General features: G+C 48.8%; 1 protein-coding gene across 1 annotated transcript; it reads right to left on the bottom strand.

The window, feature by feature from the left end:
* Positions 1-8,225: 8,225 nt before the first annotated feature.
* On the bottom strand, positions 8,226-17,854 carry KLHL35 (kelch like family member 35). The gene is made up of 7 exons (XM_061351363.1): positions 17,685-17,854; positions 14,935-15,825; positions 12,624-12,808; positions 11,992-12,110; positions 11,298-11,486; positions 10,487-10,675; positions 8,226-9,480 (listed from the first exon to the last, which is right to left on the bottom strand). Exons 2-7 carry the CDS (start codon positions 15,822-15,824, stop codon positions 9,292-9,294), a joined length of 1,761 nt encoding a protein of 586 aa, XP_061207347.1. The 5' UTR covers position 15,825; positions 17,685-17,854; the 3' UTR covers positions 8,226-9,291.
* Between the last annotated feature and the right edge of the window lie 889 nt (positions 17,855-18,743).

The raw sequence follows: 18,743 nt of genomic DNA, 5'->3' as shown, positions 1-18,743 counted from the left end.
AATTGCGACTGCACAAGCCCTGGCACAAACTATGGGAGATGTGCATTGAAACCCATGTTCTGCCACTGACTTGCTGGGCAGCCCTGAGCAAACAAGGCAGAACAACAATCCCTTGCGCACCTATATCCCATCAGGTTCAACGTGAGACAAGTATTTCCAGCTATGGAGTTATCATACTCTCATTGCATGGACAAACTCCACTAAAAGAGGGGCATTGAGATGTTAAAGGCATTATAGATGTGGGGCAGTGGATGCCTATTTTAGCATAGAATCATAGAATGGTTTGGGTTGGAAAGGACCTTAAGATCATCCAGTTCCAAACCCCCTGCCATGGACAGGGACACCTCACACTAAACCATGGCATCCAAGGCTTCATCCAACCTGGCCTTGAACACTGCCAAGGATGGAGCATTCACAACCTCCCTGGGCAACCCATTCCAGTGCCTCACCACCCTAACAGGAAAGAATTTCCTCCTTATATCCAATCTAAACTTCCCCTGTTTAAGTTTTAACCCATTACCCCTTGTCCTGTCACTACAGTCCCTAATGACGTGTCCATCCCCAGCATCCCTATAGGCCCCCTTCAGATAGATACTGGATTGATGGGCCTGGTGTAGAGGGGTTAAGGCAACCCCAAAGGCTCACCATACAGTCCCCATTGTCTACTATGTCATGGTCTAAATATGAATCTATCCATGTACATTGACAGGTATTTTTCTTTTTCCCTCTTGTGTTATTATGAAAACAAAAGTCAGTAAAAGGCTTTTTAATAACTTTCCTATATTCTGCAGTAGGCCTTAAGTGTCATTGAGGGGGATTGAGTTAGTCGTTATGAAGAGCTTTGATACCATTGCTAACACCTCCTGTAATAACTCCTGGAATGCCTTAATTAGAGGAAAAGGGGAGGAATGAGCATAGTGACTCCCAAAAGCATAAATCTCCTCTAGTATCTATAGTTTCTTCTTGAAACCAGGGCTCTGGAGTGCGCTGACTGGAATGGAAGGAGGAGAAAACCTCTTCCCCTGAGAAAGTTGGCTTTGTTTCTCTTGTCTTATGTTTCTTTACAGGTTCTTGGTTTGATCCTGGCTTCTTGCTTAAAAGGATCCCAGTAATCATAGAACCATAGAATGGTTTGGGTTGGAAGGGAGCTTAAAGCTCATCCAGTTCCAACACCCTGCCATGGGCAGGGGTGCCTCACACTAGACTGTGTCACCCAAGACTCTGTCCAACCTGGCCTTGAAATAGTCTTCCTAAAAGGAAAGAAAGGGAGTGAAATAGGCAATATGTAGACTTTCTATGAGAAACTTCTCTTGGTTGATGTTTTTTACTTAGAGCTGAATATAATGCAGCCTGGTTTGCTTGGGATCAATCCATAGACTTTACAATATACCCAGGTCATGTATTGCAGACTTCTGTTCTTCCTGGGCTAAGGGGATGTGCCCAAAGAGTACAGCATCCAATTTTCATAGCAGCTTTAATCTATGTATGTGTGCAACGATGTACTAAAAATGGTCCTGCTGACAGAGAGAAATGGTCCCTAGGGGCAGGATAGATGGTCAAATGTAGTAACACTAAACATCAGTTTTGGAATCATGGAATCCCAGACTGGTTTGGGTTGGAAGGGACCTTAAAGCTCCTCCAGCTCCAACCCCTGCCATGGACATGGACCCCTTCCACTGGAGCAGCTTGCTCCAAGCCCCTGTGTCCAACCTGGCCTTGAGCACTGCCAGGGATGGGGCAGCCACAGCTTCTCTGGGCACCCTGTGCCAGCGCCTCAGCACCCTCACAGGGAAGAGCTGCCTTATCTCCAACCTGAACTTCTCATGTTTCAGTTTAAACCCATTGCCCATTGTCCTTTCACTACAGACCCTGATGGATGAAACTGGAAGCAATAGAGAAATTGTAAGTCATTACCCTATCTGATACTCACACTTTTACATTCAGTGAAGAGACAAAAGTGTCACCAGAAAGAGATCCAGATCTCCTTATTGACTCTGGGATTTTCCTACAAGTACCTCTATAAAGTAGCTTAACTCAGGTGGAGAAACTCTTTTTGCATCTCTGCTTCCTACCTGAGCCCTTGGACAAGCCACTATGGCCTTTATCTGGCCTTAGTGACTGGAGAAATACTTCTGGGCACCCAAAAGCTTTGTAAAGCTGGGTCTTCACCTATGTTTTATGCTTCCAATACCATCCCTGACTGGGGTACTTCCCTATCCCACAGGAGTATTAAAAGGAGCAAAGCATATTTTGACAGTGGAAGCCACTTGTAGTGCTAGGCAGACCCCACTTAATTCCTGAATCAACCACAGTTTAGCTCTTATCCACCTCATTGTACTTTACCACAAAGGATTACCTTCATTTAACTCCACATCCTGGATTTTACCCTCCTCTTCAGCCTTTGCACCCAGCTCCTGCGGCTCCTTTGAGCATCCCTGCATGGAGGACAGGGCTGCCCAAGCAGCTTACGTGGATAGAATAACCTTCTGGAGCAGTGGTGGCTCCTCCATGCAGAGCAGCCCCTGCTTCCTGCTGCCGGTGGGGCTTGTTGCACACAGGCTTTCAGTCTCCTTTGGTGTCTTGGCAGCTCATTGCAAGCAGGCCCTGCCACCAAAGCAGTGGCACAAAGGCTTTTGGCCACAGCCCAGGCGTGCGTCTGAAACCCCTTTCTGCAGAGATTAATGGGAACCGAACAGAGAGACCCCGCACAGGCTGTCAATGGCCAGTGTCTGCCAAGCCTAGGCTGGATGGGATCCCAAACAACCTTCCCATGCGGAGCAGTGGGTACCCTTGGTTGGCTCTGTGCAACAAGGATTACCTTTCTCAGAGATGTTTCACCTCTGCCTACCTGTTCCAGTGCGGTCCTTAGGGACAACCCCAACTCCAACCACCCCTTCTGCACTGTAGTGGGGTTTTGGGGTAAGGTGGAGCAGCTGAGGGCCCTGGGGAGGTTTTAGTCTGGAGAAGAGAAGGCTCAGGGGGGACCTGATCGCTCCCTGCAACTGCCTGACAGGAGGATGGAGTCAGGAGGGGCTGGGCTCTGCTCCCAAGGAACAAGGGATGGGACAAGAGGAACTGGCCTCAAGCTGCACCAGGGCAGTGGTGAAATCACCATCCCTGAAGCGCTCTCCTTGCATTCAGATACAAGCTCACTCAGGTGCAATTGCACCACATCTGAGATGAAGCATTTGAGAACTGACACACGAAGCTCAACAGCTGGACGTACCCTGCTGATTCTATACACACAAACCAGGGCTCACTCCCATGAAGAGCTGCAGTGTGTGTATGAGTCCCAAAACCAGGATTCAATCCTTATCATTAAGTTCTGGGTTCAGCAGTAGCAGTCATTTTTCTCCTTCTTAGTATCTAGAGCAGTGCTGTGGTTTTGACTTGCGGCCTGGGAACAGCACTGATAACACCGATGTTTTTAGTTACTGCTCAGTAATGTTTAGTCTGACCAAGGACTTTCTGAGCCTCCTGCTCTGCCAGGGAGGAGGGGAAGCTGGGAGGAAGCAGAGACAGGACACCTGACCCAAACTGACCAAAGAGGTATTCCATACCACAGCACGTCATGCCCACTGTATAAACTGGGGGCAGTTACCCGGAAGGGTGAGATCACTGGGTATGGGCCACCTGGTGATGGGGTGTTGTATTCTCTTCCCTTGTTATTTCCCTTATCATTATTATTATTGGTGGTAGCAGTAGTGGTTTGTGTTATCCCTTAGTTACTGGACTGCTCTTATCTCAACCCATTGGAGTTACATCCTTTTGATTCTTCTCCCCATCCCTCCAGGAGCAAGAGGAAGAAGAGGGGGGAGTGAGCGAGGGCTGTGTGGCTGAGCTGCCAACTGGGCTTAAACCATGACACATTACAAACATCTTATTCCCCATGAAGAGGGAATTCAATGCCAGGTCTGGGTCTGACCGACCCTGCTGTTCCTACCATTATTTGCATTTAATAGGAAGTAAATCTGGTCACAATAAATCTGACACAGTTCCCTCCTCCCATTCCTTCTTGCAGGGGTATCTAAAGCCAGAGAGACAGCCGCTGAAGCTGCTGTTATCTCTGCTCAGCAGTTCCCAGCTGGCTGATGTGACCCTTAATCTGAGCTAATCAGCACTACCTCATCCTTTCAGATGGGACTTGCATCCCTCCTCCTGCTCCACGATGCTATCGTCTCCTGCCAGCTGCACAGCTAAATGCAAAGACAGCTTCAGCATCTCCAGGGGCTGGAGAATAGTGATTTGCTGCCACATTCATGCTGGGAAGTTGGTTTTTTTTCAGCTCTATGAATTGAAAAGAATGATTACCATATGAGTAAAAAGATTCATTAGAGACAGCACATGCATTGGGATTGAAGTGGTTGGGCAAGAAGGAAAAGGAATAGATGAACCATCACAGGCCAGGGGGATGTCATGGGGCAAGAGGTGCATTGCTGGAGGTCAAGCCTGTATGTGACAAGATAAAATCAGAGAAGGAAGGTTTGGGCTTAAGAGAGGTAAAAACACAGCATGAGTGAGAGGATGAAGTAGTTTCTATGACCAAGTAGATGGCAAGTCAATGGTGGTCTTAAAACTGGCGGCCATCTGGGTCTGTGGAAGTCACTGGTGGGCTTAGCCCAAGCCAGGCCATGGCAAAGCAATGGGGAACTGTTGTTATCTCCAATGAGTAAGCCTGGAGTAAGCCTCCTGCCTGAATGCAGCTATCGCAGCCTTGCACTATGCATGGAGAAGTGGGTGGTGAGAAATGTTCCCTAGGGTGCCCACAGCAAAGCACTGGTGGCTTGCACCTCCTGCCAAAGCACAGACTAGCGACTGCTCCATGGTGCCTCAGTAGACCCGAGCTGGAAGCAGATGGTTTGGCTCTACACAACAGCAGGCTCAAACTTGCTTTAAGACAAATGTTAAAATTATCACAAAATTAAAACTGTGATGAAATTATTTAAGACAAGTGTTTCATTTCTCACAGTTCCCAAGAGGGTGATTATTTGGGTAGAACTAAAGCATCTCCTTCAAAAATGCCTCTAGCCTTGATGTAAAGGACTTGCAGGGTACGAAAGAGGCTTCATCCTAAAAGAAACCTTTTCCAACTAAAGGTAGGTACTTTAAAGTGGTCATTAAGGTCTCTCTCCAGCCCATTTTGCTCCGAGAGACATACCTAAAGCAAACGGCTTGACTCGCTCTTTAAAGGGATCCCTTTTCCATAGTGACTTTGGAGGAAGTTCCAGCTTCTATCTCTTCGGAGTACACTGAACATCCCAATGGCTGAAAGCTGAAGCTTATGAACCTCAGCTCAGGCACACAAACACCTATTTAGATTTACATGGCTTGACCTTCCCATGGTTGGATTTTGCTTGCTGGGGAGCTAAATGGCCCAGCAGTGTCTGTGAAGGTACTCATGGTCATGACATTCATGGCCAGACTTGGTATCAAATGTGGCTGTGCCTTCTTTCTGCTAAATATCATGATGTAATTCCACTCCTGAATAATTCTTATGGCTCTACTCTGCTCCTCCCAGTTTCCACATGCTCCAGCAAGTGATCTAGAAGTGTTCAAGGCCAGGTTGAATGGGGCTTAGAGCAACCTGCTCTAGTGGAAGGTTTCCCTGCACATGGCAGGGCATTGGAACTGGATGAGCTTTAAGGTCCCTTCCAACCCAAACCATTCTATGTTTCTATGATCTGCTCCCATGGTCCCTTCTCCTCTTCAATGACAGCAGTGACCCAGTGCAACCCTCTGCACCATCCTTCTGCTCACACATCCCCCTATCACATCTCTTCCAAGTGTCACACTGGGAACTACTTTAGTTGTTTCTCCACTGTAGCCACCAAACCCCCTCTGGACACTGCTTCACAGGACCTTCCTTTAGCTCTGGGTGGCATTTATTTCTTGCATGACATCTCCTTCACCATCATGAAAAAGGCATTTCTTTATGAGGCAGCAAAGTCTATGAAGCATTGCAGCTTGCTTTTCACAGCAGCCCTGTCTGCCGGGTTATTTATAACTTGTCTAGTTTGTCTGTCATGGATAAATGTTATCAGTCCCCGAGGATCTTGCTGTCTACACCACCCATGTGATTTGTGCACAGAAAGCTTTTTCTTCCCTCTGGCTCCCGTTCAAAATGCAAACGTACCCAAAATAACACAACTGCTGAGACAGGCAGCAGGAAAACCCAAAGGAATGGGGAGAGGAAGGGGTGGTTTAAATGCTGCTTGGAAGTGATCGAGTTGCTGCTTTGGAGTGCAAAATGAATCATTTATTTTGTTTTTAGAAGCTTAAATACACAAAGCTGGAATTCCTGCACATGCTTTGCAGATGATCACTACTTCCTTCTACATCTTTTGCTATACAGAGCACCCACACCAGGAATGTGCATTGCTGTAAACATGGCAAGGAGGTGCTTTACATGTAGTCTGAGGAAAGCTGTCTCACATAGAAGCAGATTGTAGGGGCAGACAGGTTCGTGCTTTGTGTACTTCTGTCACAACAAGGAAGGCAAGAATCAGCCAAGACAAATCACTTGTCATTCTCTCTGTGAATACTCTTTCTATCATGCCAAAAGAGGAGTAAGAGTTTCCCCATCCTTCAGCTGAATGGAATGATCGAAGGTTCTTCTCTTTTCTGGTGAGACCCCACTTGCAGCACTGGGTGCAGTTCTGGTGCCCTCTACATAAGAACATTGAGCTGTTGGAGCAAGTCCAGAGGAGGCCACGAGGATGCTCAGGGGCTGGAGCAGCTCCTGTATGGAGCCAGGCTGAGAACACTGGGGCTGTTGAGCCTGGAGAAGAGAAGCTGCGTGGAGACCTCAGAGCAGCTTCCAGTGTCTGAAGGGGGCTACAAGGATGCTGGGGAGGGACTCTTCATCAGGGACTGCAGTGATAGGACAAGGGGTGATGGGTTCAGACTGAAACAGGGGAAGTTCAGGTTGGGGATAAGGCAGAAGCTCTTCCCTGTGAGGGTGCTGAGGCGCTGGCACAGGGTGCCCAGAGAAGCTGTGGCTGCCCCATCCCTGGCAGTGCTCAAGGCCAGGTTGGACACAGGGGCTTGGAGCAAGCTGCTCCAGTGGAAGGGGTCCCTGCCCGTGGCAGGGGTTGGAACTGGATGAGCTTTAAGATCCTTTCCAACACCAAACATTCTACAATATGAATCATGGGTCAAGGTGGTGATAGGGGGTCCCAAGCCACACACTTTGACAGGGTGCCCATACCAAAGCAGTGAATTGCTTAAGGCACAGGGGAACAGTAAGAGAGGCAAAAATGAGGAGGAAATACGGACTGTGGTCCTCGGGAGATCAGGCTATAGGAGGATAGAGGCCTTTGGCCCTGAGGGCTATCACAGCATGGGTTGATGTGCTTTTGCTTTCTTCTGTGCCAATTTAACCAACAGAGGGAAAGATGCCAGTTTCTCCCCTTATCTCCGTTCCCATTAAACACCCCACTGTGGATGCAATTTGATTGCAATAAAATTGCCTTTTACCAGCGCAAATTTCCCTTTCTCCCCTCATGGGAATAACCTATATGAGCACTGATTCTCCTTTATATTGCTTAAAAAACACATTATGCTGCTCATGACCTGAGAAAAGTTCTTAAGGAGATTTGGGCTGCAGATTAAGGAGATTTGGGCCTTAAGGAGATTTGGGGCTGAAAACATCCAAATAGTGCACCTAGTCTGATAGCCCTGAGACTTCCCAGATGTGACTATGAAGAGCATAAGGTACATTTTATGCAGTGAAACACTGTGCTTGTCTCTTGGGCAATGGAAGAGCGTACACTTCCTAAACAGAAGAAGCTATCAGTGTGTCCCAGTACAACCAGTTTTGGTTCTTCAGCAGGGACTTCTGTTTGCCATGTACAAGTAACCTTCATATCATCACGAAGAAGAGGTGAACTTCTCAGAGTTGACAGGCGTACTAAAGAGGACCTCATAGAAACCAGCTATAGGGGGGAACAGTCAAAACCTGATTGAAGACAATTAATGGCCCTGAAAGGGGAGCATCTGGGCCAGTGGACAAAGTCATTTCCCCTACTTCAGGAAGAAGCCATTGTTGGGGTGAGGAAGGGAAGGTGCAGAGAAGCCAGCAGCCAGCCAGCAGCCTCCTATAGGGGGTACACCTCACAGTGTACAGGTAATGGGAGTTTAAGAGACCCTACTCTACAATTAGCAGTGACTTGAACAACTGTAAATGAACATTTACATGGAGCCATCCAAATTTATCATATCCAGTCTTGGAGTAAAGACAGTGACATCAAAATCTATGGTTATTCTACCTTATCAGATGCACTCAGGATCATTTCTAGACCTGAGACCAACTGGCTTGGAGCAGCACTGTGTGTATAATTAAACACTCGCCCTTCGAATTAGCTGCACATTCTGGCTCCAAGGGATTCTGTATCAAATCTGTTGAGTTTATTTTAATACTTGCTAGCATACTGCAGAGCCAAAATGAGCCAGATGCAATTCTATGGCTACCATGCTTCAGGTCTTCATGCTTCATTCCTTCATGTTAATATTCCCCCCTACTTCTGCTTTCTGAAGAAGGAACTCTTGGCTACATCATCCACTTGTCCTCTCAATGACAAAGACACAGTGAGAGAGCAACCCAACCACAAAGCATATATGAAAAGAGACAGAAATCTAGGCTTTAAGGGAATAGACCCTCATACAGCACATGCAGAATGGAGCCACTATTTAACCAGGCTTTTGGGAACAGAGTGCAGAGATTTTCTTGGAACATAGTATTGAAGTCTCAATCTCAGCTTTCCACTGTGATGGGTCTAATTCCTCATTGACATTAATGACCATTTAGATCACCACCATGGTCTGAACCAGGGTTCTACAGAGATAAATACCTGATAGCTTTAGCTAAAGGATTGGATCCTGTAACTATAATTTGTTACTGCAGCAGTCTTGGCATCAGAAAGCAGCAGTTATATGTCCTTGTAGGACTGTGCACCTCTGCTGCCAGCATAAAGGAAAGGTGTCATCTATAGCCACAAAAACCTAAGTAAAGGTCAAATTCAACAGTCAGAAGGGCTGCAAGGATGCTTGAATCCTGCTGTGGCAAGGTCTCCAATGCAGCTTCACAGAGCCCAGCACCTTTTCATCCTCTCACCTAGATCAGCATCAAAGCCATTGGCATCATCAGGCCACCATCAGGGGCTGGCTGGAGCATCTTCAGTGGCTTCTACTGCCCTTCCCCATACAAAGACGAGGGGTCTGTCGACATGCTGCATGGCCACTGTCTCAAGGGGAAGCTCTGGGTGGGAAGTGGATGCGGTTGAAGCCCTGTGGTCATCTGTTGGTGTGCTGCAGTATGGTCACACAGCCGTGGTAACTGGTACAGCGCTGCAGTGGTGGCTGCTGCTCCACACTTCCAGTCACCGGGTCGAAAGTAAATGCCTTGTCCGTGCCTTCCCCATTCTCATCCCGGCCACCCAGGATGTAGATCTTCCCTCCACACACCGTCAGGCCACAGCTCTCCTGGAAAGCAGAAGGAAAGCCCTAGAGATAAGGAGTAAGCCTCAAGATTTAGGTGATGAGGTTAAGTCATCACAATGGGCTCAAATCTCACCTGCCCAGAACAGGGGAAGGGGAAAGGGAAAAGGAAGGGAAAGGCAGTAGGATAAGTGATGTTTGGCTCTTGGGGTGCTGCAATCCTACTGTTTCAATTAAAGTTCAGGTATTTGACATGCCTCAAGACAGTGATGGGACCACTGCTGTTTCCGGGAGCCCCCCAGGGACAGCACAGACTCATAAGCACAGCAAGAGCCCAGAGGAGCATCCACCACTTCCACATCAAAGCCACTTAAAGGGGTGCACCCCATCACTGCTCTTCACTGTGCCACAGCTCACATTGCAGCATGGCCTTGGAGATCCATGTTTAGTGTCAACCATGATGACATTAAAACAAGATATACAGCCACCATGAGTGTGTGTTCAGTCCATGGACCAGACTAAAGCCAGTATAACCCTCACCCTGAAACACATAGCTCGGTCTTCAACACCAATAGTTTCACCCTACAGATACACTCATCTAGAATTAATAGCTAGTGTAGACCCAGCCTCAGCAAGAAAACTTGGGTTTGCTGTGTGAGATACCTCCTCCAAGCAGTATGGACACTGATGGTGAATACATAGAATCATAGAATCATAGAATAGTTTGGGTTGGAAAGGACCTTAAGATCATCAAGTTCCAACCCCCCTGCCATGGGCAGGGACACCTCACTCTAAACCATATTACCCAAGGCCTCCTCCAACCTGGCCTTGAACACTGCCAGGGATGGAGCATTCACAGCCTCCCTGGGCAACCCATTCCAGTGCCTCACCACATCATGAATACCTGTTCAAATATGCTAGAATTGCTCTGCACATTCACATGTTCAGAGTCGAACCCACAATGTATTTTCCTTGCCTTCAATCTCAGCAAAGCCCAAATGGCTGCTACTGTGTATAGAGAGCTTAGAGCTTCTTTCCTGATCTTCCTTACCAGAGGCCCAGGGAGGGCGGCCACTTCTCTCCAGCTGTCTTTCCTTGGGTCATAGCTGAAGATCTTACTGAGGAGTCCACCCACAACATAAATGATGTTGTCCAAGCAGACGGCGCTGATGCACCGCTGATAGAAAGGGGTGGGAGACAAGAGCGTCCACTTGTTGTCCTCTGGGTCATAACACTGGACCTGGAAGGAGAAACACAGCTCCAGGAACATGGATTTACCACATCTCCCTGCTCGGATGAAGCTGCTATTCACTAGAACAACAGGGCATAGGGACAGAAACATGGATGGGAGCTCCAGCACCCAGAGAGCAAAGGGATGGGGGGTTCTAGCATTGCTTCTTGCATCCCAGACAAATATAAGCCCCTAGAGTGGCTGTTCTCAGACTGCACACGGTTAAGTGTTCGGAGATGGAGCTTAGGGGCACTGATGGCTCTTCCTGCAGCTCAGGAGACCAGAAACACCATGTTTGGCTTGCAGAGGTCTCCTCCAGGAAGTTACTGTTGTAGCTGCTTATCTGAATGGATGTCCACACTGTTGGAGGTTTGTTCCATGGTTGCTCAGGGCTAACCAGGCTCTACTGAAACCATGCCTAATATACTCTAACTCCTGACACCTTCCCTCTCTGATCTGTAAGTCCTATTGCCTTCCATTTAAATGCATGACTTCCCATCTTTTTATAAGGGAGACTTCATTAGTCTTCTAAAAAAGGTGCCCTGGTAGGTTGGACAACCCCATTCCCTTCACATTCCCTGGCAAACCTTCTTTTCCATGTCCCCATCCATCCTTGGTGCCCCAGCAATACCTTGTCGGTGTTAGCAGTGTCATCCACAGCACCTCCCAGCACATAGAGCTTGTTGAGGCAGGAGACCACAGCCGCCGAGCTCACAGCCTGAGGCAGCGGGGCCAAGGTTGACCAAGTGTTGGAGAAGGTGTCATAGCACTCCAGGCTGGAGAGGCGGTAAAAGCCATCAAAGCCTCCCACAGCATAGATCTGCCACAAGAGGAGCAAAACAAGTGGATTAGAGACTCCTGGACTCATCTACGGGGCTATGCTGTCATGGTGTATGGGAGGAGAGACCAGGACTTGGCCAGAAAGATGGACATCAAGCCATGGTAAAACCTTGGGGTTGGACTAAATGACCTTTAAAGGTTCTTTCCACCCCAAACCATTCTATGATTCTATGAATTACCCCAAAGTGTAAAGCTTTCACCCAAAGACTTAACACAGCTGTCTGTAGAAGACTTGCACCATGATAAATATGAATGTTACAACTTCCTTTGTGGCTACATCAGGTGGCAATACACACAGAGTCCTAGTTGTGGACTACAACATGCCCTAGACTAGGACAACATCATGTCCTAGTTGTTCTCCCATCAAACCTAACTCTAAATGACCCAGAAGACAAACACACACGGACAGCTTCTCATTGTACTGGGCAGCAGGAGAAGTTGGGGTGCTCCATGTGGCTTCTTCCCAGATTCAGGCCATCACTTACCTTGCCCTGAAGAGCTGCCATTTTGTGCCTCCATCGGCCTTTCTGTAGGCAAGCAACCTTGATCCAGACGTTCAACTGGGAGCTCAGCACCCAGACATCGTTGCTGCTGATGTGTCCTCCTAAAAACAGAGGGATGGAAGGTTGGTGTGATCCCAAGGACAGCCCCATCACCTCACTACACCACAGTAGTCCTCCATGCAATGGAACAACTCAGAATGTGGTTATTGGGTTATGGCCATGTAAAATGATCTTCCAAAGAGAGATACTTTGTGGACTTCAAGGCATTTGTTATACAGATCCATCCTTTACATAGAGCTCATCTGATAGGCATTATATTTAAGTGAGGCAGGAGACTGATGTTTTAGGAAGTTTGGCACACACCAAAACCAGCTAAACACTCTTGATAGGTCCCCAACAGGAGGGAAAGGTTTTGTTCATACTGCCATCCTCCAACTCAAAAGTGATATTGTTCCTTTGGATATAATCCAAACCACCTAAGGATAAACCTCACCAAGAAGTGGCTTTTCTCCAAAGCTGGATGCGTGTGAATGAGTCCGAGTGAATAGACCTAAGGAGCAGCGTCCAAGCAAAGGTGCAACCAGGAAAGGACCATTTGGTCCAGAGTGTCTCACCTGATATGTAAACATCATTCTTCAGTGTGCAGGCAGCAAACTCTGACTTGGTGTAGCCAGGCACGCTGGAGAGTGCTGTCCACTGCCTGCTCTTTGGGTGGTAGAGGTCAGTGAAGGGCAGCTTCAGAAGCCCTTTCTTATCACAGCCACCAATGACAATGATGACTTCTGACAGCTCCATGAACCTAGACCACGAAAGGCATGGGTAAGTTTCTGGACCAGATCTTTCCATCATCCCTCCCTTTCCATCATCCTATCCAGGACACTGGTGGCACAGACAGAGCAAGATCCTCTCCTGTATCAACTACTGATTTTCTGGGCAAATCATTTCACCACTGCATCTTCCCTTTTATCTGCATGACAAGATCAAAGGCTTAGGTTGGAAGAGGTCCAAACTGCATAGGGGAAGAAAACGGGATTGACCTTTAAAAGCCCCTCATGAGATTGCCCCCTGCCACTCACCCTCCCCTTTCCAGCAGAATCCAACCTAGTAATCTTCAAGGCACAGCCACAGGCATGGAAAGCCATTCCTGGCATCTTGCCTGGGCAAGCTCTCTGCCCAGAGAGAGAATGCTTCCAAGAAATCTTAATCTCTCCCCAGCTCTAACAGCAGTGAGCAGAGAAGGCAGACATGAGAGGAAGGGAAATCCTGCCATTAGTAGGTGGCAAGAGAGAACGGTTCTGCAGGAGAGGAGGGAGAAGAAGGAGGAGGATGAAAGAGGATTTGAAAGACTTGGAGCAATTCCCATCTCTGCCCTGGTTTGTGCAGGTTGAGGCAATTCCCTTGAGACTGAAGCTGTGGAAGGAGGGAGGTAAAAAGTGGATGCTGTGGGGTAGGATTTATCCACAGGGGATTTTAGCTGTTTGCATCCTTAAGGATGCAGTGACCCTGTTGTTGAGCAATTTTGTATATTATAGAATCCCAGACTGGTTTGGATTGAAGGGACCTTAAAGCTCCTCCAGTTCCAACCCCTGCCATGGGCAGGGACACCTTCCACTAGAGCAGCTCACACCGAGCACCATCCAATCTGGCCTTGAGCTTGTTCTGGTATTAGGCACAGGGAACATGTGTCAAACCACCTCTTCCACCTGCCAGAAATGTGCTCTAAATGCCAGACTGGGGCTTCTGAGGTGCACTGGGGCAATCTCCATCCTTCTGCCCAGGATGCTTCACTGAGCGACATAAAACCCTGCACTCCTTGGGCTGAAGAGCAGGAGAGCACAGGAAACTGGCCCTGTAGCTCCGTGATCATGGGTGTCCTCTGGAAAAGCATAGGAAGCCTCACAAACCAACTTGGTTTGATATGACAACCCATCCCAGAGCAGAGGTGTCCATCACCATCCTTACCAAGCACATCATAAGGAACCTGCAGCACCATGAAGAAACAACAGAGACCTAAACTGTGGCTAGTCAAGTCCAAACTAAATAGTCACTAAAATGTACTGATTTCTACACACACACAGTGTTAAATCACTTTTCTCTGCCTCCCCCACTTTACACTGGCAGCTGCCTGGGGCAGCATCTCTTTATCTTCTTGATGCTCATCAATAAATCAATGCAAAGAACAATAGTTTGGGAACATCTCGGACAGTAACTGATTTTGATCCCTGGACGTTAGTTCCTGACCCTGTAGCAATGCCCTTGAGTGAGGCACCATGCTGATAGCCAGAAGGACTGGTGTGGCCCGAGCCTTCCTGCAGCATGGAGAAGGTGGGAGAGAAACCAAAAGAGGTGAAATAAGAGGAGAGCTGGGAATGGGAAACAGGTCTCAACCCAATGCTCTACCCATTGGTGACAGCAGATCAAGAGCTAAAAACAGCCCTTCCTCTCCACAGCCTGAACAGACACCTGGATAGCATCATTGCACACCCAGAGCAGTGTAACTAGAAACCTCCTTGTCCCCCAGAAAGTGCCACATGCATTATTATAATTCATAGGAATCCTTAAAGCCAGGCAAATATCTCCAATGCCTTCATTTTGGAAGCAGGGAAACCAAAGTGCTGAGGCACTGGAATGGGTTGCCCGGGGAGGTTGTGAATGCTCCATCCCTGGCAGTGTTCAAGGCCAGGTTGGACAGAGCCTTGGGTGCCATGGTTTAGTGTGAGGTGTCCCTGCCCATGGCAAGCGGGTTCAAGCTGAGTGATATTAAGGTCCTTTCCAACCCAAACCATTCTATGATTCTATTCTGTGATTCTAAACAAGAAGCAATCAGACGAAAAAGAAGATAGCACAACCCAAGAACTCCCCTCAGACTTTAAGATCCATCAGCTGAGGCCATGCTGGTTTAGGGAAGATGATGCTGAGTTTTACCTTCTGGGTCTTGATCGCACCGAGCTGACCTCGTTCCCCAGGATGTAGTACTTGCGGGCCTCATGCAGTAGAGGAATGCACTCCTTAGAGTCCTGGATGAGCCCATCCATTTCCACCTTCTCCAGGAAGTAGGTGGGGTTGAGGAGGGGCAGGCGTACATGTTCAAGGAGGTCCTTCAAGGCTCCCTTCCTGGCAGGTACATCGTGCTGTACCCAGCGCATGACTGCCTCAAAGACCACTTCCTCCTTGGGGACCACCAGCTCCTCATCAGACAGATACTCAACCAGCTCCTTCACATCCATCTCCAGGAACTCCTCATGGCACGACACCTCCACAAAACACTCGAGCATGAACCTCTTGCTCTTCTCTGTCAGAGAAGCAATGGAGAACGAATCGGCAAACTTCATGATGCCCAAGCAATTGCATGGGTGAAGCTGGCCTTCGAGGAAGGTGACACAGGCATCTCTGAGCTTGGAGATCTGCAGCAAGTCAGACAGTTCCAAGATGCTTTCGACATTGTCCTCCTGAATGATGATGCTGCCCCCATACATATAATCAAGAAGGAGAGACATAGTGGAAGCAGGTATCTTCTGGATATTAATGATATCCTGGTGGCCTTCCTTGAGGTTGCCACCAAACATGGCCCTGAAGTAGGTGCTGTTGGCTGACAAAGTGGCACGGTGGCAGGGGAACTCTTGTCCATCAATTAACAGCACCACATCAGTGAAGATGCCACTTTGCCTGTAGGAGTTGAGTGTCTGGAGGATCTGCTCGGCGTGGCAGGACCCACTGCAGAGCTTCATGTGCAGCTTTTCTTTGCTTGGGTCCCGCGTCACTTTCTCCAGGCTGCTTGTCCTGAAACTTGATTCTTCTTTCATCATTCGATGCATCCTGGTGGGGAAGCAGGGGAGGAGACACAAGAACAGGGCACTATTAAAACACCTGAGTGAGATGTCAGGTCAACCAGGTCCAGTAAAATGGGGTTTGAACCTGCTCTAGTGGAAGGTGTCCCTGCCTGTGGCAGGGGGTTGGAACTGGATGAGATTTAAGATCCCTTCAACCCGAACCATTCCATGTTACTATGATGTTCAACACCGGAATCCCAAACTGGTTTGTGTTGGAAGGGACCTTAAAGCTCCTCCAGTTCTAACCTGCCACAGGCAGGGACACTTTCCACTGGAGCAGCTTGCTCCAAGCCCCTGTGTCCAACCTGGCCTTGAACACTGCCAGGGATGGGGCAGCCACAGCTTCTCTGGGCACCCTGTGCCAGTGCCTCAGCACCCTCATAGGGAAGAGCTTCTGCCTAAGATCCAACCTGAACTTCCCCTGTTTCAGTCTGAACCCATCACCCCTTGTCCTATCACTGCAGTCCCTGATGAAGAGTCCCTCCCCAGCATCCTTATAGGCCCCCTTCACACACTGGAAGCTGCTCTGAGGTCTCCACGCAGCTTCTCTTCTCCAGGCTCAGCAGCCCCAATGTTCTCAGCCTGTTTCCATATGGGAGCTGCTCCAGCATTTATTTATGTCGAAGGAGCACAGCAGTGCCACAGCTCATGTTGTAAAACCATGACAGAGTCAGCACCACTCATTAAGTGAAGAGGGGTGCCAGTGAGGACCATCAGAGCACACCTGATCACAGCTCCTACCATGGCCATGGAGGTTTTGGACTGCTTTTCTGAGGCTCTGTAACAGCAAAGAGACATTTGGGGGGTGTTCAGGCTCTGCTCCTAAGGACCCCTTAAGTCAGGCTCTGGAGCATCTCACCACGAGCCTCTGGCAGGAGCATGAGTCCCCATTGCGGTGACAAGGTGCTGGACATCAATGGTGTTCATACACTCCCCTGCAGGAAGGCAGGCAGCACAGCCCTTGAGGAGGATTACATTGCAGTTCTCATCAGCCAAACCCCCTCTCTTAGCTCTACTCCTTCATCTCTTTCCTAAACCTGCATTTCCCATTGAGCCTTTGCATCTGACCACAGACCCCAAAGATGCTCAGATTGGCTCCAGAGGACACCTCCTGTCTGTGTGTGGAACAACCAAACCTGGTCCTGAGGATCTTCACCCCACCATATCCCTTGTGCCTCCAGCATCCCCCAGCAGTGGGAAAACACCTCTGCCAATACCATAGGGATGCTGCAGAGACCTAAAGAGCAGTGAAGCAGAGTGACAACCCCTAATGAAATGTCTAAGGAATCCCATGGGAGTGGGTGAAGGCTCTAAACATCCCAAACTCTTCTTATGGATGCTCAGGCCTGCATAAGGAAGGGACCAGCTGATGGTTGGTTCAAAGTGCTTTAGAGAAGTCACAACAAAGGCAAGTCTCCAGAGATGCCTTTGCAAAGAGTGGGATGGACTCCACATTTCCTAACACATGCAGCTCCAACCAGGATAGAAGCAAACATTGCTATCCCCACTTCTGTCCCTGATCCGCACACATTCCAATCCATCTGGTCACGCATAGCTCCATGCTGGGAAGAAGCAGCTTAAGTTTACAAAGAGACATTCCCCCCTTCCCTCCCCAGCTAATCCAAATGCTTTTTCCCAGCTCACATCCCTCCAGCCTACCCATGAGAGAGATGATGCCAGCGCCAAAGAGTGGGTTTACCCCTTCACCATCACCCATATTCCTCTTTAGGACACCCTCCCCATCCGAGTAATACACACAAGCAAATCCTGCATCGCTTACATATGTGTATATATATATATACACACACTTTGCAAGTCTCCCCAGTGCAAGAAGTCCAGTATTACCTTGCTCACAAGTTGAGTTCTCCAGGTCGGACCTAGCAAAGACTCAACTTCACTCTTGGAGCGCTCCCATCCGCATTAGGACTCTGAACAGAGCCAGGTCCCCTCCGCAAAGCACACTGAGCCCTTCTGCAGGGGAAGCACAAAAGCATCCCCTTTATCCTGACTGCTGAGAGCTGCTTTTGTTTCTCCTGAATGACATGGCAGACAGCTACAGGGCATTAGCCATGCATCTGTCAGTAACAGCCAGGCAGGGAGGAGCCAGGATGCAGGGAAAACCCATCCCAGAGCAGGGAAAATACATTACACCAGGGCAGCTTAAGCGGGGCTGAGCCATCTGGAGAACACATTGAGGTCCAGGTGGAGCGATTCATTGGATAGAGGCTCCGTCTCACTTGGAAACCTCACTAAAGATGATAAAATACGGCTCTATGAGCAAAAGGGCTCCTGGAGCAGGAACGGAGCGGCTCAGGGAGGAGCTGCAGTGCCCCTCATTAACGTAGTGTAATTAGGTCCTTGAGGATGATGAGAGCAGAAGGGGAGGTTGGTCCCAGGTGGTTTTCTGCACCCTCCCCTCTAACTCCATCCCATTTTGAAGCGCCCATAGAAGGGATCAAAGCAGCCCTGGGGAAGCTCCACGCAGTAACCCTTGTCAGCTCTAAGGTGATGCAGCCAGCCCTCCCTCCCCTGCCCAGCATCACTTGGAACACCCTGTAGTATTTCTCACTAGATAGAAGAGAAACACTAACAATAACCAGCCCCTGCACGTTGCACCCCACCGAAATCACCACCATCACATTTGCTTGCTGGCTCCTTTCTGCTCTTCTCCCATCGCTGGGATGCAGGGCACAAGCTGGCATCCTGCTTGCTCCCACCATTTGCATATGAATCACTGGCAACCTGGAAAGGACTGAGGTTTCCCAGCATGTGCAGAGGGCTGGGAGGATTGGGGCATTTGTTCTTAGCACCTTCCACCCTGATAGAGCTGGCACTGCGACCCTGTCTGTGCTTGGATGCGGATAGAGATGACCAGGACCCAGTGGGGCAGCACAACACTGATCC

This window comes from Neopsephotus bourkii, unplaced genomic scaffold (genome assembly GCF_033783945.1).
Source record: "Neopsephotus bourkii isolate Nb327-2 ecotype Australia unplaced genomic scaffold, CSIRO-AGI_Nbou_v1 NB_580, whole genome shotgun sequence".
Lineage (NCBI taxonomy): Eukaryota > Metazoa > Chordata > Aves > Psittaciformes > Psittacidae > Neopsephotus > Neopsephotus bourkii.
Note: the sequence above shows the minus strand (reverse complement) of the source record. Positions and strands in the feature narration are given on the sequence as shown.